A 25,918-nucleotide genomic window follows, 5' to 3' on the forward strand; every position below is an offset into this window, starting at 1 on the left:
TGCCCTGTATGCAGATAGTAACCATGGTTATGCATTTGCTCGCTCATTTTTTTTTTCTTTGTTTTAGCCAAGAATCCTATTTCACAGATTTCCCTCTTCTCAAGTTTGCCAAGGTGCTGTCTCTGCTATGAGGGGAGCCCTGTGACCCCTTGGAGCACAGGGCCACAGTGGAAGCTCAATGCCCTCTAGTGACAGACAGCGAGTATAGCAGCCCCATTGATCTCTGTACCAGGTAGATACCTCTGTACCTCAACCGGCCCCTCAACCCGCCTCTGCTCTCAGATGGTGGTGAGGGAAATGAAATGAGAGGAACAGCCCAGTGCGGCTGTTCCGTCTTCAGACCTGGAGGTCTGGGAGGGTCCTCCAGGAGGGCGCATGCTGAATCCTGGTGGACGTGGAGGGTTGGCGAGGACAGGGGAGAGGCAAAGCAGGTGTGGGGAGCAGAATGGGCAATGGCCTGAGATGGGTGATCAGGTTCTTTGCGGTTTTGGGAGACAAAACCAGGGATCATCATAAGATGAAGGGCCTGGGTTCCATGCTAGGGATTTAAGACTTGTCCTGGAGGCCCTGCAGGAGCTTTGGAAAGACTCAAAGCAGGCTAGGAAAACACCATCAACATGCCGCGCTTTGTCCTGAGTGTCACACCTACATCTTCTCATGCCACTCTTACAACCGAGCCACCAGATTGGAGAAGCAGAGCCCAGAGCATAGGTAACTTGTACAGGATCATGTAGATTTGCCCTCCGGAAAGCTGTTCCGCTGTTCTCTGGAAAATGGACTGGAAAGAAGCCAAGAGCAGGGAGGGAGGCCAGTTGAGTTCTGCAGAGAAGCTTTGATGCGGAAACCTCTCGTGATGGGAATGTTTTCAGAATGCCATCTGGTGGCCAAAGGCAGAGAAAAGGGCACAGAGAGGTATAGAAGGTACAGCCGGGCGACAGCCACCTAAACAGGACCTGTGCTGTGCAAAAGGAGCTACACATGATGATAGCAACCTCTCTTAATGGAAAGGCTGATGTGGACCAGTGCCCCAGAAGGAAAGAAGGAACTTCGTGATTTTACCTGTGCTATATATTACTGTTGAAAAGACAATGTTATACATGATAGATCATATATGACGATTACAGGCAACAAAATATATCACCTGTCTCACATACAATATGTGCATATGTATATGCATAAGTATTATATTGTCTTGACAGGGACCATGGATATGAAAAATGGACTCAGAACAGAAAAGTGTGTGAATTTTAACTTTTCATGTTGTTTCTATTGTTGAGTGTTTTGTTTAAATTAAGAAGATAAGATCACATTTGAAGTTTTCAAAGCTAGAAAATGAAGCACTGGACCTTTAACACCTCTGGGAACAAGGTTTCCTGTTCAGTTTGTCATTTTCTCTGCTCTCTTCTGGCTGCAGGACTCTGTTGACCTTCTGCAGGCACACGTCGAGGGGTAAATGGAGCTGTCACTAGAGTCTGTCCAGAAAGGTTTCATCTCTCTGAGTTTGAAAAGCAAGTTTGAAGGAGCAGAGGTATTGTTCTGAAGCAGGTTTGAAACAAGTGGGGAGAACCTCTCTCAGGTCCTAAATTTGTTTTAAAAGAGGACAGAATTGGTGTTGATGCTTTAAGGCCTTGGTCACCCCAAACTTCAGGTTGCTTACACACCAATCCTTAGCCATAGGAGTGGACTAAAGGTCAGGTGGGAAAGATGAGGGTCAAAGAATCTTTTCCAATGGCCTTGGCTACCTGGGCTAAGGATGTGCCTCAGAGGTTGTCTAGCATGCTTGAGGCCCTCCATCCCTAGCGATACAAAAACAAAAACAAGAAAATGCTTGTAGTCTTGAGGGCCCTTGTAGGGTCAGAGAAGTAGAATGTGACTCTGACATTTTTGGGAATCTTGGGTCAGCTGGATGAAGGTTAGGATCACTGCCCTCTTACTATCAATGTCCGATTGGCTGGCTGCCCGGGATCCAAGACTGGCTCCCCATGAATCTACCCAGCAGCTGCCCACAGCACCACACCAAGGCAGCTCCAAGAAGCCACACCCTCAAGTTATTTCCAGTCGGAAGGTGGAAGGACCATCCAAGCTCAGCCTTCTTGAAGTTAGAGCCAGTGCACCCAGGAATCTTGAGCAGGAGATCTGACTAAATGTTCTGGGTTACCTGCTCCTAGTATAGCACGTTCTGGACTTTCTTGGGGCAGATAACAGATGCAACTTCCATACAATGACACCTCTTTCTCAGGCCAATGCAGAAAGAAGAATGAACTTTGCAACAAGAAATTTGCCTCCTGCTCTCAGAGGGAAAGTATGTTATTTTTGTTACACAGATTTCAATTATTATGTAATATTGAATTCTGATATGCATCCTATCTCTACCCCGACCTCACTGGGAACCCTGATTAAAACTTCTCAGAAGCACAAGCAGCCTTACAGGCGCCACAGTGTAGAGCCAATTCCATACCTTGGTAAGGAAGCCGGGATGCTTTCCTGCTCAGTGTCCTCCTGTCCCAACTTCTCCTGCCACCTGTGTCACTGTTCAGCAGAGCTCAGTGCTCACCTGGTTCTCTGTATTTCTGTACACTGCTCTGTCTGCTTGTTAGACACCTCTGGCTTTCCTACCTTCTGACCCTCAGGTATGGAAATGTCCCCCAAAATGATCCTCAGCTCTCTACTTAGTTTTTAACCTAGATATCCTTTGCCAGATTTAGCAAATAAAAAAAACAGGGTACCGTGGCTGGGGATTTAGCTCAGTGGCATAAGCGCTTGCCTTGCAAGCAGGCAGTCGTGAGTTCGATCCCTGGTACCGATAAAAACAAACAAAAAAAGACAAAAAACAGGGTACCTTGTTAAATTCAAATTCCAGAAAAACTGAATACTTTTTCAGTATGTTTATCTGACACCCCTGCCCAGCAAATGACGTATGCTCTCAACAGAATTTTCTTTCCCTTTTTGTTCTCCGCCCCTCCCCCAGAAATATAGGTTACACGGTGAATTTGAAAATGTACCAGTAAACACAAAAGTCAAACGTATCGACTAGGCGCATCATCTGTGCATGAATATTCAGAAGCTGACTCTGTTGATTGGCCTTGTTATATACTCAGCATTTCTGGGTCACTCCGGGATCGAACTGTTCTCACACTGAAAGAACCACCCTGGAGGAAGCCTGGATCACACTCAGTCATTAAATCATTCGATCATCCAGTCACTCACTTATTTGGTGGAATTTAGCATTTTCTTCTCTGTATACAAGGTCAATTTTTGTGGCAAGGGGAAGTAGCTCAAGTTGACCCACTTTCCCTTCTAAACCACTGGTTTGGGTTTTTTCCCCCTTCATATAGAATCTAATCAGCCTAATTCTCTCCTTGCTTCAGAAAGTCTCTGCAGGAAGGGAAATGAGTCTTCCCATTGTTACATAAATTCTCATGGGACTTCCCTTCACAAGTTTATGACAGCCAGGAGTTGAGCCTGGAGCTCTGAGAGAAACAGCCGCACGCTGATTTATGATGGCAGCTGCTGCTAAATCTCACCTCTCTTTCCTTCTTGCAGAGCCATGTTACCTTGAGGTTACAAAACTCTTTTCGCTGTTATTCACGGGAATAATAATAAAGTGCCAGGTTGCAAGTATAAACATGATCATTCTGTGTCTATTATTGTAAATCAAATTTTACCTTGCATCAGAAGCACAAAAAATATCTTATACTGTCAGCAACCTCAAGCCTGGGTAGGAAGCCGTCTTTAGCTTATCCTGGGATGTCCTGTGGTATTGTTTGGGTTGCATTGACCAGGGAAACTGAGCTATTTCTGGCTATTCTCCCTATAAACCCAACTGACCACTTTTCTTGAGGAAAGAGTCAGCTTGGCCCAAGCATTGCACTGGGGTCAGTGGTGTGGGCTCAGGATTCCAGGTGCCTGGGCTTAAAGCTTGGCTGTATAATTTACCCTGTGTGTGATCACAGCAAGCCAGTTAATCAACGTCTCTGTCTTCAGTGTGCTTAGCTTTATAAGAAGGAAGACGGTGATGCCGATGCCTATGACAACCATGATGACAGCAGCTATGCTGGGATGTTTTGCTTAGTCAACACACAGCATTTAGAGCAGAGTCTAGAGCATAGGAATCTTTTTTTTTTTTTTTTTTTTTTTGTACTGGGGATCGAACTCATGACCTTGCACTTGCCAGGCAGGCGCTTATATATCTAAGCTAAATCTCCAGCCCATGGGTAGCAATCTAAGTGTTAGTTATTTGTAACTGTGTTTCCAGTGTAGTAACTCCCGGAATTTTTTTCTTAAGGATGAAGCCTCCATTTGAAAAAACAACAGCCAATCCAAGTTTTCAGATTCCCATATGATAACAGGCTTTTAACATTGATATGATGAGCACATTTAGAAAGTATGGTAGAAAACTAAAGTCTGCATTTAACTTAAAATTTTATTACAGTAAAAAACACATTGCCATTAATACCCCTTTAAAACATTCCTTCCCCCATATGTTAAACATGTTTATCCCATTGTTCTCGCCACTTTCGGAAGCAGTTCTGGAGGTTCTTTTTCATGAGTGTCTGTGGTCTTGCTGTTCCGGCTGCCTGGATGTCCTGTATCAACTCAAAACATTTACCTATCAAGGTCATTCTGACACTGGGGAAGGGTCAAAAGTTGCAAGGTGCCAGATCCGAGGAATAGCATGGATAAAAACACACTCTTTTTTGTTTGTTTGTTTGTTTGTTTTTTGTCTTTTTCATTTTTATCGGTACCAAGGATCGAACTCTCAATCTCCTGCTTGTAAGGCAGGTGCTTATGCCGCTGAGCTAAATCCCCAGCCCCAAAACACACTCTTTTTTCACAAGCCTTTTTCTGTTGGAAGGCACATGGCAACAACATTCACTGTATTTTTGATCATCTCTCATAAAGACACCCACAAGGAGGACTTCCGGACCTCTTTCAGAAAACAGCAAACACGACCGGCTAAGGAAGGTCAGAGCCAGGGCATATTATGAGGAGTGCTCAGGCCGTGTGTCTTTTGTTGCAATAATTTTGTTTTTGTCTTTTTGAGACAGGGTCTCTCTATGCAATTCAGGCTGGCCTTGAGCTCACCTTGTAGCCCAGGCTGGTCTCAAACTTGCAACAATCCTCCAGCCTCCTGAGTGCTGGGATTACTGGCATGAGCCACCACGCCTGGCTTTACAATGTTTTCCAACCACCCTTTGCACAGTGACAAGGCAAAAGCAAGGATTCAGCAGTATTTCTGTACTGGGTGAGGCCCGGTACTGACCATCCAGCTTTACCCATGAGTTGGGTAGAGCCTTGTCCCCGCTTGCTGCTACCCCTTTGTGTCACGGGCTCTGTTCAGAGGACTCATGAGTGGTAGCCATCGAGAAAAAGCTTGCCCAGTGGGAGGGTCCAGAGCTGGGCAGTTTCTGGACGCTCACTGGATGCCCGTGGGGGCTGGAAGTGCCGAAAGGAGGCCTGCCAGCCTGTCAAGTTCCAAGTCTCATTCTGTGGTGGCCTCCTGCGCTCTGCCCGAAGGCCTGGGGCAAACCTCAGCTCTAGACAGTCACTCTGCCCGCCCTCACCCTCAGCTCCGTCACCGGAGGGCAGCCATGGAGTTGGGTCTCCCCCCCATTCTTCCTATCACTTCCGCATGGACCTAATATTAATTTCTCTAGGGCCCTCCCACTTAATTTTTCAGGCTAGAATTATTTGAATCTTTCTTTGTTCCAGCAAACTCAAATTCTCTAACAGGCTACTAGAAAGGGTTAGATAGATTTAAAAAAAAATTGGCCCTAACCCTGGGCCCACCACTATACGACACAATTACTTCATCCTTAGTTTCTCCCTCTGTAAAACACGGGGAGAAGCTACCTAAGTCTTGGGGTTCTCGTCATGTAAAGTTTCAATAGTAGCAGGTGGAGCAAAAGGGAAAAAGCTCATTATAAGAGACTAACCAGGTGTAAGAAGCCAAAGACACAGAAGCCTATTATTTTCTTGGAGTCCAAAGAGAAAATGTGGCCAGGTATGGAGGCACATACTCGGAATCCTAGAACTCAGGAGATGAAGCAAGAGGATCACCTCAAGTTAGGTGCCAGCCTGGTCCACACAGTGAGTTAAGACCAGCTCAAACTACATGGTAAGATCCTGTCTCAAAAAACAACAACAACAAAAAAACAAAACCACCAAGGCCAGGCGTGGTGATACATGCCTGTGATTCCAGCACTGGTGGCTGAGGCAGGAGGATCACCATGAGTTCAAAAATAGCCTGGGCTACAAGTGAGTTCAAGGCCAGCCCAAACTGTATAGTGAAACCTTGTCTCAAAAAGATTAAAACCAAAAAAAAGGAGAGAGAAAAAAATTCAAAGACCTTCTTTATTCAAAAACAGACCAAAACTCTTAATTCACTTTTAGTATTTACTAAATTGTTAGCCCTGCTTTGAAATTCTCTCCTCTCTCTATCCTGTGACCTCTGACACGAGGTCATGACATGATGTCACAATTCACTCCCTGCTCCAACTACATGACAATTTCCCAAACTGGTTCCTAGACTTCCTTTTTGAGACTAAGAGATTTCTGGGGCTCATCCGGTCTTATCTCTTGAGCACTCTAAGGTAGGGCTGCCATGTGGTTTTATTCCTTTGGCTAAACTTAAATAATGACACTGACGAATGACTTTGGAGATCCTTCCTCCTTTCTTTCTTTGCATTTTTAAGGGGTACGTTTCTGGTTCTGGGATCTATTTTGGGATAGTTTTCTGTTCTGTGACAATTAAGATCTATAGTACATAGAGCGGGGCACAGTGGTGCATGTCTGTAATCCCAGATCCTGGGGAGGCTGAGGGAGGAGGACAGCAAGTTTGAGCCCAGCTTGGGTAACTCTGGAAGAACCTATCACAAATAAAAATAAAAATGATGGGGGGTGTAATTCAGCGGTAGGGCCCTTGCTTACCATGTGTGAGGCCCTGGATTCAATCGCCAGAGCCACACACACACAGTCACACAGACTTATACAGAAAATCAGCAACGAGTGTTGGTCCTGAGAGGCAAATAACAGCTGTAGAATCCTGTGGGCTTGGACAGTCCAAGTTCTGCAAGTTACGTTTGGGAGAAATAACATAGGATGAGGAAGACACAGGCACTTATTAAATCATTACAAGCACATTATTTTGATGATTCCCTGGAGCAGATATGTTTTCCAATTTAGATGCTGAAAACAGTGCTTTGTACCTAAGATAATTTAATTGAGATATAACACATGTAATAAAATTAATCCTTAAAAATGCACAATCCAGGAGTGTCTAGAACATTCATAAAGTTATGCAACTATCATTCCCTAATTCTAAAACATTTTTGTTCTCCCCTGAAATACCCATTAATAGTCACGCCCTCATTCTTCCTGCTTTAGTCCCTGGAAACCATTACTATTTTCTGTCTCTATTGATTTGCTTTTTCATTTTGCATTTAATATAAATGCAAAAATATAATATATGGTCTTTTGTGTCTGACTTTTTTTTTTTTTAATTTATCAGTACTGGGAATTGAACTCACGACCACACGCTTGCAAGGCAGGAGCTTATACCGCTGAGCTAAATCCCCAGCCCCCTGTCTGACATCTTTTACTTGGCATGTTTTCAAGGTTCATTTGTGCTGAAGCCTGTATCATTAATCTACTCCTTTTTATTGCTGGATAATATTCCATTGCATGGATATGCCACATTGAGTTAATCCATTCATAGACTGTTGAAGGCTTTGGATTCTCCCTACTTTTTAGCTCTTCTGAATATTATTGATGAGGATATTCATGTACAAGCTTTTGTGCAAACATGTTTTCAATTCCCTTGAGTATGTCAAAGACTAGAATTGCTGATTCTCAATAAACTCTGTTTAAGTTTTTGAGGACCCACCAAAGTCTTTCAAAGTGGCTGTGCTATTTTACATCTCAATTAGCAGTATTTGAAGTTTCTAATTTCTTTACATCCTTACCAATTCTTTATTTTCACTCCCCCATACACCAGGGATTGAACCCAAGGTCTTTGCACTGAGCTACACCGACATTCCCCCTTTTTAAATGTTTTAGTTTGAGACAAAGTCTCATTGAATAGTTGATATGTTGCTCAGGCTGGGTTTGAACTTTTGATCCTCTTGCCTCAGCCTCCCAGAATGCTGGATTATAGGCACACACAACTGTGCCTAACTGACAACTGAGGGAGAATACTATGTAGGATTGGTATGTTATGGTACCTAGAAATGATATGGTGTAAGCTATAGTCAGGTTAAAGTGAATTGAGGACATTTTTGGTAATTATGAATTAAAATGTAATGTAATGAGTTGAAATCATTTGTTCTGGTTGTTAAACTAATCACCATATTCAGTTCATTCTAGACCATTTTGGGTCCATTAGTATGCTAGGCCTAATGTTAGGATTAAGACCAATATTAGTGAGACTAACAATATTAATTTTAGGTCACTAATTTGGGATGCTCATGGTAGTGGGGAATAGAAGGGCAATTCATAGATCAAATAGAAGAAAGGTGATTACAATCAGGAAGAATTTCATTGAAGATGGCAGTTGTGCGGATTCTGTTGGATCAAACCTGCATTCATAAGGGCTGGTTTTTTCTGTGTAAGCGTTTGTTTGAGGAAGTCAGAATGCGATTGTGATTAATAAAAGGGTCAGGAGGTAGTTGGTGAGGAGGAGATTATAACCGTTCGTGCTTTCTCTCAGGTGTGTTCGGAGGCCCACTGATTGGAATCAGTGATACTATGAAAGCATGAACCTCACCAGTAAATGGAGACATAGAGGACATAGAGGAACAGCCATACCACATCTGCGAAGTGTGAAGCAGCTGCTTCAAAGCCAAAGTGGTGCTTTGATGTGAAGTGATAGTATAGTTGGTGAAGGAGACATACAGCTAGAAATGTGCATCCAATAATTACACGTAGACCGTGAAATCCCGTGGCGATGGAAAAAGTAGACCCATAAACCCCGTCTGAAGTGTAGAGTGATGCTTCAAAATATTCTGAGGCTTGAAGTAGGGTGAAGTAGATGCCTAATATAATTATAATGGTTAGAGCTTGAATTATTTGTTTTCATTGCCTTCTATTAAGCTGTGATGTGATCAAGTGATTGATACCCCTGATGCTAGCAGGACTGACGTATTAAGAAGGGCCACTTCCAAGGGGGTTAAGGTTTAATCCTTGTGGGCAGTCAGAACCACTTAATTCTGGAGTTGGAGCCAGACTGGAATAGTAAAAGGCTCAGAAAAAGCCTGAGAAGAATACTTCAGAGACAATAAATAGGATTATTCTATATCGCAGCTCTTTTTGTACTGTGGTTGTATGATAGCCTTGGTATGTTCCTCCCAGGACGATGTCCCTTCACCATTGGTATATGGTGAGGGCATCAGTTAGGAAATTTAATGTTTGTAATGTCTTAAAGTGAAATCATATAGTTAAGCCCAAAGTGAGTAGAAGAGCAGACAATGGTCCTGTAAGTGGTCAGGGGCTTGGGTTTCTATGTGATAGGCATGTGTTCGGTGGTTCATTAGGAACTGTCATGTAAATATAGACTTACTAACAGGGTGAATACATAGGCTTAGACTATTGCTACAGCAAATTCTAGGGTTGTCAGTAACAGTAAAATAATGAATCTAATTAGAGCTGTTGAAGGGCTAATCGAGGCTAGTGCAATTGTCTTTTTTTATTGCAACCATCCTAGTAGGTGTAAAGTGGGTTTTCATGGTCCTTTTGATTTGCATTCTGCCCCCAACTTTTGCTTACTAACCACTTACATATCTTCTTTGAAGAGCTAGCTAATCAGACCCTTTGCCTGGTTTTTGGTTGAATTGCAAGAGTTCTTTATATCTTCTGGATAACAGGCCTTTATTAGGCATATGATTTAAGAATATTGTCCATTGTACGGTTGTCTTCAGTTTCTTCTTTTTTTTAAGAGTAGAAAATTTATTGGCGAAAAGGGATGGGAACTAGGGATGCAGGAATGAGGAACAGGAATAGAGACAGGAGGGGTTCTGAATGGGTCATCCTTCCCTTTCTTGATAGTGTCCTCAGAGGCACAATTTAAAAAACATTTTTTTTTGTCTTTTTCATTTTTTTTTTTAATCGGTACCGGGGATCGAACTCACGACTGCTTGCTTGCAAGGCAGGCGCATATGCCGCTGAGCTAAATCCCCAGCCCCAATTTTTAAAATTTTTGGTAAGTCCAATGTATTCTTTTGTTAGTTGCACTTCTAGTGTCATATCTTAGAAACTACTGCCTAATCCACATTTAAAAAGATACTCCCCACATTTTCTTCTAAGGGTTTTAGAGCTTTTGTTGATCTTTGATTCACTTTTAGTTTTATAGTGTAAACTCGGGGGACATTTAATTTTAACTCAGCATTGCAATAATCACGTGGTCTTGGGTCAGCGCTTGAACCCAAGTCTCAGTTTGGCCCTTTATAAATGAGGAATAACAAACGCTACCTAAATCAAAGTTTTGGGAAGATAGAAGAAATGTATATAAAGCACTTGCAGCGCTCGAAGCATCCCATAGTGTGGAGCTGAGTTATGATAGGAGCCATGAGTTAATGCCTCAAGAAGAAGCAGCATTTTTAACGCAGGAGTCGAGCTGGGACGCCTGGCTTAGTCCGCCTGGAGGAAGAGGTCACCGGAGCCTGTTTCCAGGTTAGACCACTGACTCGCGCTCACCTCTACGGACCGGCAGAAATTCTAATTCCTGGGCCCATCTAGAACTACTAAAAGGAATCCCCGGAGCCTGACGGCCCAGAACCCGCATTTGCATCAAATTCTCCGGAAGTACCCGGAAGCTCCCAGCCTCGGCGGAGGCGACCCGCTCGGCCTGCAGCGCCACCTGCGGTCTGCGGAGGGCGCCCCGGGCGCCGCGCTCCAGGCGGCTGCGCCGAAGCGGTTCCGCCCGGCCGCGCCGGCCGCTCCGAAAGCGGAAGAGGCGGCGCGCGGGTGACCCCGGCGTCTCCGGGCCGGGCGGGCGGCGGGGCCAGCGAGCGAGCGGCGGGGCGCGGAACTTTCGGCCTGGACGCGGGCGGCGGCTCGGAGGTACGAGACGGAGCAAGGCGGCCGGCGTGCTTGCCCCGTGGACCCCAGCATCAAAACCCGGGGCCGGGCGGCTCGGCTCGCCCCTTCCCCGGCGCTCCGGAGGCCGGGCGGGTGCAGGCCGTGCTGCTCGGGACGCGGGTCCGGGCCACTCCTTCCCCGGCCGCGCCGTGCCTCCCTTCCCGGGCGGGCGGGGGCCGGCCGCGGGCCTCGGCGGGTCGCCACGCAGCGGTGCACGCCGGCGGCCCGCAGTGGAGACCGGCGGCGGCGTCCGAGCCCCGCCCGGGGCTGAGCCCAGGCCCGGAGCCGCGGGAGGCCTGGAGGGCGAGCGGGGAGCCCGGCCCCGGTGGAGGCGGGGCTGCCCTCCCTGGTGAAGCCGTTTCCGCTTTGCTACAAACTAATATTAAACTTGTTCGCTTGTCTAATACTGAGCCAGAGTTCACTCTTGGCTCCGTATTACAGATGACGAGACCAGTGTTGTAAATCCAGATTTAGTTATATTTTAACTGTGTGACCTTGAGCCGAAAGGGGACTGACGCTCATTTTTCTCATTTGTGTAACAGACACAACCTATTTCGTGTGCTTGTGGGAATCTAGCAACAGTTAACGCATTGAAGGTGCTTAGCCTGAAACCTGACCCAGCAGTAACCGGTTTGTACTGTTGTTAGTGTTCTTGTGACCCCACACGACGTTCTCTTTCTAGTGGGGTGTGTTAAGAGTGCTCCCTGAACCAACCCTCTGCTTCTGGCCCTCCATTGTAGCGCGCTGGAATTTCACCACAGTTTGGTACCATTTTTTCACTGGCTAGTGCACGTCTTCGCTAGCTGAGAACGATACACAGTTGACTCTTGGCCCTTGTCTGAGGAATGAGTGCGGGTTAGTAGGAAAGGAGGTGTAAGTTCATGAAGTACTGTGATGCCATGCGTGGGATGTGAAGTCATAGAGCAGTTAAGAGTTTGGCTGGATTTTAAAGAAAAACATGTCTGATTAGAAAGTGCTAAGTAATAGAGCCTTCGAGGTGATCTTGGGGTTGAATCAGAAGGAAATGGAGGGTAGTCTGCTGAATTGAGCAGTGCCGCCTTCTGGCAGCTTCTGAACCTGGGGTCTGGTGTGAGCCCCATCATGAGGAACTGTTGAAAAGATGCTTTACTTGAGCACAGATTCTCGGCCTCGGCTCCACCTGTGAGCCCTGAAAACTACTGGCCTGACTTTATTGCTCTGGGGTGTGGCCTGGGAATTGGGAGTTTTAAAAGCCTCAGGAGACAAACACCAGCGCCAGTGGCTAACCTAGAACCCTAATTCTATAAATTCATCTCTTACACTTTGTGTAAGTGTGTTAAAAGATGCAAAAAGCTTAATCCTGTTATTACTGCCACCTGCTACCACCTGGTAAAACTGGTGAGGATCAAGGTCATGTAATGGTTGAAGACGGAGCTGAGGTCATGAGTGTGAAAGAGCTGGGACGGTACAAGGAGGTGCTTGATGAATGTAAATTGATTTTGAGTATCATTCTTAGTTTATTTCAGAGTCACAGATCTGAAAATCTAGTTTAAATATTATGTTTTCATTTAATTTCAAGATATTCATGGGACTTTCGATAACCTCTTCATGGGCCACATATCCTTTTCCTCGTGAACCCCAGTTTGGAAGTCTGGTTCTAGCTGGATGTGGTGGCAGCACATGCCTGTAATCCCAGCATTTGGGAGGCTGAGGCGGGAGAATCACCACAAATGCTCGGCCATTCTGGGCTACATAGTGAGTTCAAGGCTGTCCTGAGCTACAGAATAAGATGCTGACTGGAGAAAAAACAAACAACAACAAAAACCAGAAGTCTTGTTCTTAAACATTTAGAAAAAACTTAAAATCATGTGTGTTCTTGTTACATTTTAAAATATTTTCCTGGTCTAGCCTGGCATGCTTAAGGCCCTCGGTTCAATCCCCAACATTACCCCAAAAATAAAATATCCTTCTATCAAAGTTTTATCTTTGAGTACCTCGGGCAAGGTTAATTCATGAGCATGGTAGAGAAAAAGCTGGAGGCACATGGGAGATGAAAGGATACACAAAGAAGAGCAAAAAAAAAAAAGCCAAACCGAAGATGTTTGTGTGGGGTGTAGCAGCCTCTCTTTGCATGTGACATTGGGGTTCCTCCCCAGGCTGAGAGCAGTCAGATAAGGCCCCTGTTGTGGCAGGGAACATGCTAGTTGCCCCTTTAACGGCATAACTCATTCTGCCCTAAGAGAGTAATGCCCATATGCAGCTGTAGATAAGGATTGGCTCGTGTTAGAATGTGTTTGACTTATATGGTGGGGTGATGGAAATTTGGAATTTAAATTTCATGTTTCTAACACCGTCTTTCGTATTTCTTTTCTGCAGATGGCAGGATTTTCATAGTATGTCTAATATGAGTCCCACATCTTGGCGTCCTATCCAGCTTCAGCAGTCTCAGCTCCACTGGCTGGAGAATGAATGGGATTTGCACAAATTACAGGCGGAACTGAAATACAGACTGCGGTGTTAACATCCTTTCCTTCTGGTTGCTATTAACAGGTACTAACTGACCTCAAACAGAACATAGCCCTGTGCCTTCAGGATGCAGCTTAAGTAGAGTCATTGGCATTGCTGGGGCGGGGATAGTTTTTAAAAAATGGAAATGGGTTTAACTTTTATGTTGCCTTTTGTAATGAGAAAACTATGTTGCATCCTAACCATTCAATTTTGTACATTTCAATTTTTTAAAAAGTTTCTAGTTGGGAGTGACTGCAGATATGCCCAACATTTTAATTAACAGAGCAGTAATTTGTTTTATTGATTTCTATGGATTCTCATTACATATTTTCCCCTTTGAAATAATCTAAAATTGTGCTGTATCGTTCATTCATTGCAAGTGAAAAAGCATTGATTTACGCTTTTAATGGCAAGATATTTTAATTGTTGGTGTTACCTAAAATAATGGTAACTTGTAAAATTCATAGCTTTGTACATCTGACAAAATCTGATGTTCCTTCAAAAGTTGGATAGTCCTGGGGCTGGGGATTTAGCTCAGTGGCGTAAGTGCCTGCCTTGCAAGCAGGCAGTCGTGAGTTCGATCCCCGGTACCGATAAAAAGGAAAAAGACCAAAAAAAAAAAAAAAAAGTTGGATAGTCCTGTGTGGCTTGCTTAGTTATCTTACTTTCTTGTATGATATCTTTTGACTGTAACATCCTCTAAAACAGGGTTTTCTCAATTGGGGACAGTTGTGCTGCCCATCTAGACTTGTTTTGTAGCGTCATAACCCTTGGGGAAGGACCACAATTGGTGTCCAGTGAGCAGAAGCCAAGGGATGCTGTTGAACATGTCCAGCATAGTCCTCCCCCTCGCCCCCGTAACAAAAATTTACACTGTATATCAATTTTTTTTGCAAGTAAAATTGTAATCCCAAATACCGTCATCCAAGTATTGTGATCCTCTTTCTAGTTTTCCTCACAACCCAAAAAGTTATATTTGTAATCTCATTGAGATGTCGTTGGAATCCCACAAATTAATTCCAATCTACCACCACCAGTGCAACCCATGGTGAGAGTAAAGACACCAAGACATTCCAAATTAAGGGCAGCCAAGGGGTCCTAAGTCCAATCCCCATGAGGATATGCAGACAAAGGCCTTGATGCTAGGTCTCTCCCAGAATTTATTATCTTGTGAGGAAGGGAGATGGCTCAGAGATGAGTGACAGTGAGGATGGTGGTAATTAGCTAGTTAGCCAGGTGAGAGAAAGAGATGTGCAGAAGGGTCAATTCACATAATCTAATTAAGGTAGCAACTGAGTTGTTGCAAACTCTTGTGCCCTGGGGAGTTATAGCCTCTACCTTGAGGCTCTTACCAGTTGACATTCCCAGAACTGACTGCCTCTAACATCCCGCTGTGCTCATGTCCGGGTATGGAGAACACTAGGCGAGGAAACAGGTGTAGAGGTTATATACCAGCACCTCTGCTAGCCTTATTTGCAATGCTTAGAGCCAATTGAAGAGAGAAGGAAATGCCCTAGCCAGCTCTCAACATACCAGCGTAAGGAAATAAGTCTTCAAAATTCAAAGTCACAGTAATTGTTTTGCATTCGAGGGGAGTTATTGGAGTTGTCTCCCATATAAGCTACTTTTCTAAGTCCTGTGGACCAGTCAAAGTAGTTTGTGATTTGCCCTCTTGATAAATTTTTTGAATTGTGCTTTTTTTCTAAATCATTCATAATACCTAATTGATAAAAATCAGCAAATAAAAGCACCACAACCACCCTTTTTTGAAAAAGACTATGTCTGCTGCAAGGCTGATAGGGTGGTAGGCCTGGCTGTTGGTTTTAGTTTAGCAGAAACTTGAAGATATTAATCCCTTGTAGTTGTTTGTGAGGAATGTTTGTTTTAGAAACTTTCCCCAGCACTGCGTTTTTCTGTTCTTAACAGATTCACATGATTATTTTCAATTCCTCAGAAAAGTAAATGTCGTCAGAAGACCGAGAAGCTCAGGAAGATGAATTGTTGGCTCTGGCAAGTATTTATGATGGAGATGAATTCAGAAAAGCAGAATCTGTCCAAGGTGGAGAAACCAGGATCTATTTGGATTTGCCACAAAATTTCAAGATATTCGTGAACGGTTAGTTGATAAAATATTAAGGAAAAATCTATGTAAGAAAATATTATCAATTTTTTAGTGCATTTTGTCTAAACTATGTGCCATTTTGTGTTTATAGGCACTAGTAATAGATGATGTTATTACAGACTTTGTTTGCTTTGAAAGAAATTAGAATAAGAGGTAAATAGTTTGCAGTTTAATTACACCTTTTTACCATTGAATTGAGGTACTTCCCTGCTTTTGTTTTTATGTTTTTTTGAGACAAGGTTTCCCTGTAAGTCAGTCTGGCCTTAAACTCACTACATCGCCCACTCTGGCCTCCTGAGTGCTGTGATTACAGGCATGCACCACTATACCTGGCTTTCCCGCGTACTTTATGCATCTGTTTTCTAACAAGAATTTATCAGCTGTGAGTTATCCATAGTTAAGAGAGGTTCGTTGAAGAGAAAATGAAATACATCTGTGAAAACACTTGGGACGCTTTGAAGTACTGGTGGTTGTCAATACTATTTGATTTCTGGAATCATTTCAGCTGCTATCAACAAGTGGCACATAATGTTACCTTGTGGTCTTTTGCTTCAATAAAAACAAAACTTGATACATTCACAGAAGACCTTGATACAACCTTTTTCACAGTATGTCTACTCTAGAGGCATTGAGTAAAGAACGCATAATCATTTAAATGAAGCCAAATTTGAAGCTGAGTGTGTGCTGTGTCTTGTCCTGAAGCCTGAGATCATTGCATTGGCAGAGATTTCTTCACTATGATTAATAGGCAGTTGGCACATGCTGGTTTAAGTAAATTATGGTTGTTAGTTTGTTACAGATAAATATCCTTTTTTCTTTTGTTTTTGTTTTGGTAGTGGGGATTGGACTCACCCTTGCCAAGCAAGGGACCTGTGCTGTTCAGCTAAATTCCTGGCCCAAACGTCCCTTTTTTTTTTAGGCTGTGTCTTTTAATCACCTACTTTAAAACAACCACAAAATAAACATTGTGTATGAGTCATTAGTATCAGGAATTGTACTGAGAAGTGTGTACAAGAATACATTGTATGGGCCAGGGATATAGCTCAGCCTGGGAAGAAACAGGTCCCAAGTTCGATTCCTGGTACTGAAAACAAAACACATTGTATGTGCAGATTTTTCCAGAATTAGTTTTTATTTATTTACTTTTTTAAGGTGGTGGCTATGAAGTTAAAATTAGGGATTAGAAAGTGCTTTAGGGGAAGGTCTGATCCCCTCTACTAAAAGCATTAAGTCTTTTTGAGAGTATCACTCACTGATAATGGACACTCAAGCATTGACCAACTGATCCTTTCTAATCTTTGTTTTCGGTTCAGGCAATTCAAATGAGTGTCTCCAGAATAGTGGCTTTGAATACACCATTTGCTTTCTGCCTCCACTTGTGCTGAACTTTGAACTGCCACCAGATTATCCATCTTCCTCCCCACCTTCATTCACACTTAGTGGCAAATGGCTGTCACCAACTCAGGTAGACCCAAAACTTAATTTCTCCTATCCATTTTTAGAAATTTACAAAATCATCTTTAATGGAAGACTACCTTGATCTTAAATTCTCTGCATGGAAAACAAATGACTTTGATTTTGTAATTTTTCCCCTTACCTTCATGAGTTCTGATGTTACTGAATTGAGAATGTTTGTTGATTTAAAAGCAGTGGCAGTCACTAAATGACTGATCCTTATGATTGACCTATGAATTGTAATAGGAGTAATTTTCAGTGCGGTATATTGTTTCTTGTCTTACTATTACTGTCCCATTTAACCTCTGTTGTAACAGAGACAGTGAGATCTTCCTCATTTTCCTTAGATGTTGATACTTTTCCCCTCTAGTTTCTTATCCATTCTTTAAATGAGATTCAATTATAATTAGGACTGAATTGAGCTAATATAGCTGTAAGCAGATTTCCTGAATAAATATAAGTACTTTTCATAAAAACCCACATATTAATAACAAATAATTGTTGATTGTTGTCAGAATTAAATGTACACAGAGGTATGTACAGTTCTTACAGATATTTCATTAAGATTTATGACCTTCAGCTGGGTGCAGCGGTGAATGCCTGTAATCCCAGCACTCAGGAAGCAGAGGTAGGAGGATCACTGTGAGTTTGAGAGCAGACTGGGCTACACGGTGAGTCGAAGGCCAACCTAAACTGCATAGGAAGACCTTGTCTCAAAAACAAAAGAACAAAACAAATTTTTGTGACCTTGTATTGAAAGCCTTTATTCCCTCTATGTTATATACCTCTGGGTTATATACTAGGTTTTAGTAAACACCCTCAACCATTTTTTATCTTGTTTTTAAATAGCATGTAATAATCATGAATATTTATGCAGTAGTGTGGTTTCAAAAAAAATATATAGTATGTACTGGTCAAATGAGGGTAATTAGCATTTCTGTCTCCTTTTTTTATACTTGAAGCCTTCAGCTGTCTCTCTTCAACTTCAACTCTTGATTGAGACATAAATAGGACTTGAAGCTAATAGGAAGTATTCTGGGATATAATAGATCGATAGCAGCTACTTTTCTAGAAGCCATAATGAAGATTGATAGGCTGAGCATACTAAGAAGTTGTCTTGAGTGAGTGACTTCAAGGAATGAATAATCCATTATTTTTACATGTGTTATATTTTTGAAATTTTTAAATTTGTTCCTTTTGATCCATATAGTTTTTATTTTCCTACTTAACAATCTTTTAAACAAGTGTGTTTTTTCCACAACTGAACTTGTTTTAGAAAGAAAAACTTTACAAAAGACAGTTCATGTAGAATAAAAAGGAATATTACTTTATGTTGTGGTATCTTTGCTAACAGGTGCAAGATAGTTCATTACTTGCCCAGGAATGTCAGCCTGTTGGAAGTTTTCTTTTCTACTACTATTGAGGATTGAACCCAGGACCTCACATGTGCTGGCCAAGTGTTCCACCACCGAGTTTTTTTTAAATATTGAGACACGAGTCTCACCAGTTTGCCCAGGCTGGCCTTGAATTGGTGTCTTAGCCTCAAGTAGCTGGCGTTGCAGGTGTGCGCCACTGCATCCTAAGATTGTTTGACATTTGGATCACTTGTAGTTGACTAAAGTATTTAGATCGCTGTAGTCCCATTTCTCTGAGTGCTCTTGAAACTTTACCATATATGTGTGCATGCACATGGAAGCAACAATGCAGGTCAGAGTAACTGGATATGTGAATCTGTTTAATACTGGCTTTCAGGGGTTTGTGTGGAAGCTTATGTTGTTCATTTTATGTTTTACAGCTAAGATTATTAGTAGGATTATTAGATAAATTTTTATGCACAGATTTGGCAATTTAATTGGTCGTTTATGTTTTTTCCCTTTTTTTTTTTTTTTTTTTTTTTGGTTTGTTTGTTTTTTTCCTTGCTTTTTGTTATTGCATGCTGACTCCATGATGATGTGAGTTGCCCCAGTTGGTAGTGAAGCTGACGCATGGCCCTGTCCTTCCCTGAGTTGGGGAGGGTAGACAGGAGTTAGGAGGTGGATTTAGTTTTCTGGTGTTTGCCATGCTTCCTCCCCTGGTATCTCTTGTTCTTCTGTCTATCTTCCCCTCCCCTTTAACATCCGTGTGCTTCCCTGCTGCCTCTGGAGAAGGGGCTAGATGATGGAGGAGAATGGCTTCTCCATTGGACCTGGTGGTTCACATAGCACACTAAAATTCTCTTTTAAGTATTTGTCACATTTTACAGACTTTAGCAGGTTTCTCAAAAGCCTGGTTGAAAAGCCAGGTTTGGTGGTGCACTCCTGTAATCCCAGCACTTGGGAGGCTGAAGCAGGAAGATCATTGCAGGTTTGAGACCAGGCTGGGTTACAAAGTAAGCTCAAGGCCAGCCTGGACTGCATAGCAAGAGCCTGTCTCAAATAGGGGGAAAAAAAAAAAAGCCCCAATTGATATATACCTCTTCAAGCAAATACGAAAAAAGCACTCATTGTCTAATCATGTTAATAAGTCTGAGTTAGTGCCTACGCAGGGTTTAGTCAGTAGCACTGTGCAGAGCAAGGAATAGAAAATATGGTCTTTTTTCACTTGTCACTTTAAATTTACAAATTTCCTTGCCATCTGGAAGTTTTATTTTTGGTTATTTACCAAAAACAGAAAAGCAGCTTATATTTCATGAGCTCTGTTACAAATATTCTACATTTGTAATGGAAAATTCTCTTACTTTGTCTTTCAAATGGAAGAGATCTCTTTTATTTATACTGTTTACCTTTTTTTTAGGGTACTGGGTATTAAAGTCAGGGCCTTTGCACTTGGCTATATCTCCCCTTTATTTAAAAATTTGAAACAGGGTCTTGCTAAAATTGGCCAGGCTGGGTTTGAACTCTCAGTCCTTCTTGCTGGGATTACGGGCACACATCCCCACTCCCTGCTGAATAGACCACTTTTTAAATACCAGCATAGTGTAACTTTGGTCACTTAGATTAGGAAGTGGGACCTTTCTGCTTGGTAGTTTATACTTATATTCAGATTCAGTATCAGTCTGCCTCCATCTGTTAATCAGGATATGACATAAGCCCACATTGCATGATTAAAAAGTAGCTTGTAGATCTGAAAAATCACTCTGAGGTTGAATTCTGCTAGTGATTGCTTCAGATGAGTTGACTTTTTGATAGGATTGAAAATTAATTTTAAAATTTGAACAGCATTTCAATTTTTAAATTTAAAATTCTAACTTAACACATAAAAGCCTAAGAGAGTATACATACCTAGAGGGTACATGGAGTATGTGATGCTTCAGTACATGTGCTGTACGTGTTGTCTGATATCTAAATCATCGTAAACACCCACTCACATTTGACATTCAAAATCTTTTTTTTTTTTCCTTTTAACTTTTTGAAATATGTAGTACATTACTGTTAGCTGTAGTCACCCTACTGGGCAGTGGCCTGCCATAATTACTTGCTTTTGTCTAACTTGGTACCCACTGATCAACCTTCCCAACTTTCTCCTTCCCCCAGCTTCTGGGGATTACCATTGTATTTCAAATGTCTGTGACATTATTATAGTGACATGATACGATAGTTAATCTTTTTGTGCCTGGCTCATCTCACTTAACATAATCTTCAGTTTCATCCATGTTATATTGTAAGTGACAAGATATTGTCCTTTTTATGGCTGAATAGTATTCTGCTGTATCATGTACTACATTTTTCATTCATCTTTAAGTAGACATTTAGATTGTTTTCATTTCTTGTTGCAGTAGACATGAAAATGCAGATTTTTTTCATTTTCTATGGATATGTAGCCAGTAATGGAATGACTGGATCATACTGTAATTCTATTTTGAATTTTATGAGAAACCTCTGTACTGTTTTCCAGATATACCTATGGTGGTGATTTTACATTCCCACCAATGTGTAAAGGACTCCCCTTTTTTTCTATATCCTTACCTTGCCAGCACTTGCTTTTGATTATAGCCACTCTTACTGGAGTAAGATAGTACTGCAGTGTGATTTTTGATTTGCGTAGTCCCGATAGCGAGGTTGAGCACTGTTTCATGTGCCTTGTGGGCCGTGTACATGTCTTGAGAAATGTCTATTTAGATCTGTAAGCCATATCCCCCTTGTGAAGGCGAGATTAAAAATGAGTCTTGAAGATGCTATGCAAGTACTTTGTCTCTAAGCCACACATCCCTAGCCCCTTACTGCTTTATTTATTTTTTCTTTTCTAGTGAGCTCTGGAAGTCCCTAGGACAGTCTTGTTAGCAAACCCCTTGTCAGATGTATATGTCACAAATATTTCTCATTCTGTAGGCTGTGTCTGAACTGGGTTGCTTTTTCTGTCATGCAAAAGGTTCTTTATTTTTGATTATTATTATTATTATTATTATTATTATTTGAGACAGGGTCTCTCTATGCAGTTCAGGCTGGCCTTGAGCTCACTGTGTAGCTCAGGCTGGTCTTGTACTCACTACGATCCTCCAGCCTCAGCCTCCCAAGAGCTGGGATTACAGGCGTGTACCACCACACCCAGCTAGGTTTTTTAATTTGATGCAGTCAAATTTGTTTATATTTGCTCATATTTTCTGTGGTTTTGGAATCTTGTCCCGAAAGTTCATGTGTATTCCAATGTCTCAAAGCATTTCTAACTTCTATAGTTACGCATTTTCAGGTTTTACATTTAAATTTTTAATTTGAATTGATTTTGTGACTGATGAGAAACAAAGGGTATAATCTCATTGTTCCAGATGTGAATATCCAATTTTCCAAACATTTCACTGAAAATATTTCTGTTTCCTGGATTTTATTTATCTTGTTTTTTGGGGTTTTTTTTGTATGTATGTTTTTTGTGGTACTGGGGATCATACCTAGGGCTTTTACCTTTTCTCGTGCATGGTAGGCAACTATTCTACCACTCATCTCTAGCTCTGGATGGTAATTTTAAAGTGTGGTCTGATCATTATTCCAGGGTTCCTGCAGAGCTAGGCCACCTGAGGGAAGAGATAAAATTCATTTTCGAGGTAGATCTCCACCAGGCATGGTGGTACACACCAGTAATCTAGGATTACATTTGGGAGGCTGAAGCAGGAGGATTGCTGCAAGTTCAAGTCCAGCCTGAGCTACACAGTGAGATTGTGTCTTTAAAAAACCCAAAAATAAAACAAATAGGTATGTCTCTTTCTCCAACATGAGCTACAGCACAAAAATAGGAAAATGAACAGAAAACATTCTCCATTTCAAAGGCTCTCATGTAAAGGTTTCTGTGTCTTAGGGAGTTTTGGCATTTCTCCTGTTTGTGTGGTACTTTTTGTGTTCTGCGGTTTGTGTTGCTGAGTAGTTTGCGAAGTCCTTTGATGAGAATTTGGTTATGTTTTGTAGCAGTTTCGGGTCCGTACAGTAGAGGGTATTAAGACCTGTAAGGGGCTAATTTAACAAGTTTCAAAGAGTGGAATGGAGACAGGAGTTCAGAGCTTTTACCTTTCCAAATTCACAGTACGAACCTTCATTGCTTTTTCCTAGCTCTCTGCGCTCTGCAAGCACTTAGACAACCTGTGGGAAGAGCACCGAGGCAGCGTGGTCCTCTTTGCCTGGATGCAGTTTCTTAAAGAAGAGACCTTAGCATATCTGAATATTGTCTCTCCCTTTGAGCTCAAGATTGGTTCTCAGGAAAATGTGCAGAGGAGGACAGCTCCAGCCTGTCCCAGCACAGAGGTAGATTGTGGAGGAGCTGTCGGATCTGATGGAGACCAAGAAGAAGTAGTGGATGAGAGAGCTGTACAGGACGTGGAATCGTTGTCAAGTCTAATCCAGGAAATCTTGGACTTCGATCAAGCTCAGCAGAGGAAATGTTTTAATAGTAAATTATTCCTGTGCAATATCTGTTTCTGTGAGAAGCTGGGTAGTGAGTGCATGTACTTCTTGGAGTGCCGGCATGTGTACTGCAAAGCTTGTCTGAAAGACTACTTTGAAATCCAGATCAAAGATGGCCAAGTTCAGTGTCTCAGCTGCCCAGAACCAAAGTGCACTTCAGTGGCCACTCCTGGTCAGGTAATTTACCCTGTGAAGCACTGCCTCCTGTTCTCTTTCACAAAGAAAGACATCTCCGGAATTTTCCTGCTAGGGCTCGTAGTGCAGTCTAAGATCGCAGAGCCAGCTTACAAGTTGTTTCACTGTATCTATTAGTAATGCTGTGGCCAGGGGGTGCACATCTGCTGTCCCAGCGCTGTTGGAGGCTAAGTAAAAGTATCACAAGTTTGAGCTCAGCGTGGGCAACTTAGTGTGACTGTGTCTCTCAGAATGATACAGATAAGTGCTGGAGGTAAACAGAGACCCGGGGTTAAGTCCCCACTGCCGCAAAACAACAACAAAAAACGTGGTCTTTATCATCTAAGCAAGTATAAATGCCTCCTTTGGTGGTCTTGGAGGGGTGATAAAAATATAATTAAGAAATCTGATGAGTTACTTTGTGTATCTGTTAGCATAAGTAATGCCTACTTGTTTTTATTTCAAGTGAACAATCAACTACCCATTTAATTTCTACAGTTTGCTTAGTTTGAAAAATATGTAGACCTGTGCAGCTCCCACGCCAGGTCCAGGCCTGTCCAGCCTCTGCCTGCTGGGTTTTTTCCTTCTCTCTCTGATGTTATAATAAATATTAAAAAAGGAGGTTTCTAAGCAGGTGTGGAGGTGCATCCCTGTAGTCCCAGCACTCAGGATAAAGTTTAAGGCCAGCCTGAGCTACATAGTGAGTTCAAATCCAACTTGAACTGCATAGTGCCAGCCTGTCTCAAAAATAAAGCAAGTTTTTATACACATTAACTGTTTTATACATGAGCTATATATTAACCATGTTATGTATATTCAGTATATATGTGGCTCAAGATGATTTCACTGAAAGAAATGGTTGGCCACAGGATGGACATGAATATTCTCGTACTTACTTTGATTCTGAAATGAGATAGGGGTTTTAATTTCTTGACCATCTGGTTTATACGAGCATTCAAAGACTTCTCAGGCTGAGAACTGGTCAGGATCAGATCTATGATGTTTTGTATCTCTCTCCAGGTCAAAGAGCTTGTGGAAGCAGAGTTATTTGCCCGGTATGACCGCCTTCTCCTCCAGTCCACCTTGGACCTGATGGCAGATGTGGTGTACTGCCCCCGCCCCTGCTGCCGGCTGCCCGTGATGCAGGAGCCCGGCTGCACCATGGCCATCTGCTCCAGCTGCAATTTTGCCTTCTGTACGCTGTGCAAATTGACCTACCATGGGGTCTCTCCATGTAAGGTAACTGCAGGTATGCTGTAACTGTGTGAGCTCAAATACCCTATCCCTTGACAAAGATTTGAGTCCCCAAATTTAGAAATATGATTCAACAGATACTTTGGTGTCATTTGCTATCCTGCACTCTTGGGATACAAACTTCTGTCCTCATGGAACATACACACTAGGGGAGCTAACAGGCAAACAAAATAAGTGAGGATATTGGGTGGCAGTAAGTGCTAAGGAGGAGATAGGTGCACACCTGAGAGCCAGGCCTCAGGAGCTGGAGGCAGGAGGACTGCTGTAAGATCAAGGCCAGCCTGGGCTACAAAGTGAGTTCAAGATAGCTGGAACTGCATAGGGAAACCTTGTTTCAAAAAGACAAAACAAAACACAGTTACAGTGACACTAGTCTATAACAAGGTAAATAGAGTATCAAGGTGAAAATCTTGGTTAGGAATTTCAGAGCCTTGAACTTCTTGTCTTTATTTTTTTTAATCCATTTGACTATATTTTCCGAAGTATTAATGCTTCACAGATTGAGGGGGAAATCTGCTTCTTCACTATATTTTGAGAAACGGGTTAATATATTTAAAATGTAAAAATGGTAACATCATCATTGTAATAGTTACTAATTGCTAGTGTTAGCAGAGTATCTTTATTTCCAAGAAAGTACCTAAGAGAATAAGAATTCCAGTTGCCTATGGCAGAGTCTTGCAGAGAATAAGAGCAGTTGTAGTTTAAGTTATATTAAAGTATAAATTAAGCCTTTGCTTCTGTAACCTTCCGGTTGAGAGGCTGTAGGACAGTTTAGGTGCATCACAGCATTCAGAGAAGAAATGGAAGATACGGTAGAGGCTTCAGTGAAATTAGAAACTTCACTCTGTCTTTTTATAGAATAGATATTAGATAAAATATGAAATGCTAAGAATTGTATTGAGAACATTACAGCAGTAACTTTTGTCCTTAAGATATGTAGGAGCACAAAAATGCTTTGAATTATTAGATAAGAATTACAATATTAAAAACATCTTTGATACATCAAAATAGAGGCTACGGAACACTGAAAATGCACAAAGCATTAAGAATTTACAGGTGAAGGGAAAGAGCAGGTAGGGCTCTGCCTCCGACAATGTCCATTGCTTAAAAGGGAGACAAGCCTCTAAATAATAAGAGAAAATTAGACTAAAAGACAGTATTGAGACAGGTCTTTAATTGTGTTGAAAATTTAAGGCAATAGAATTGGGAACAAAACTACTTTTCTACAGGTCCAGCCTTTGTTAGTGGTGGCCTGTTTCATTAGAGTTGAATGTCAGAGCAATAGAAGCCAGATGAAGAATATGAAGGTCAAAAGCTGCCAGGAAGAACTCGGTGCCTGTGACACGGCCTAGTTCAGGGTGAGGCTGAGGACAGTAAATCGGACTTGCCTTGTATCTGCAGAGGCCAAAAGTGCCTTGTGTATTTGTTAAGCCTTTGTTCATTATGAAAAGGTACATGGTGCTGACCTACTGAAAAATCACTTTCAGCC

General features: G+C 42.2%; 1 protein-coding gene across 4 annotated transcripts in view; it reads left to right on the forward strand.

Moving 5' to 3' along the window:
* Positions 1-10,914: 10,914 nt before the first annotated feature.
* Rnf14 (ring finger protein 14) overlaps positions 10,915-25,918 on the forward strand; it is a 29,310-nt gene continuing 14,306 nt past the window's right edge. For 2 of the 4 annotated variants that reach the window (XM_063232278.1, XM_063232280.1), the window contains exons 1-6: positions 10,915-11,055; positions 13,429-13,602; positions 15,515-15,676; positions 16,996-17,147; positions 22,651-23,178; positions 24,196-24,424. In XM_063232278.1, coding sequence (XP_063088348.1) covers positions 15,523-15,676; positions 16,996-17,147; positions 22,651-23,178; positions 24,196-24,424 — 1,063 coding nt within the window. In that variant the 5' untranslated portion in view covers positions 10,915-11,055; positions 13,429-13,602; positions 15,515-15,522. Of the gene's footprint in view, positions 11,056-11,615; positions 11,704-13,428; positions 13,603-15,511; positions 15,677-16,995; positions 17,148-22,650; positions 23,179-24,195; positions 24,425-25,918 lie in introns of those variants that run through there. The other 2 variants (XM_063232279.1, XM_063232281.1) reach the window with 2 other exon arrangements.

Source organism: Cavia porcellus, unplaced genomic scaffold (genome assembly GCF_034190915.1).
Source record: "Cavia porcellus strain 051 isolate PalLab524CR breed Dunkin Hartley unplaced genomic scaffold, mCavPor4.1 scaffold_21, whole genome shotgun sequence".
NCBI lineage: Eukaryota > Metazoa > Chordata > Mammalia > Rodentia > Caviidae > Cavia > Cavia porcellus.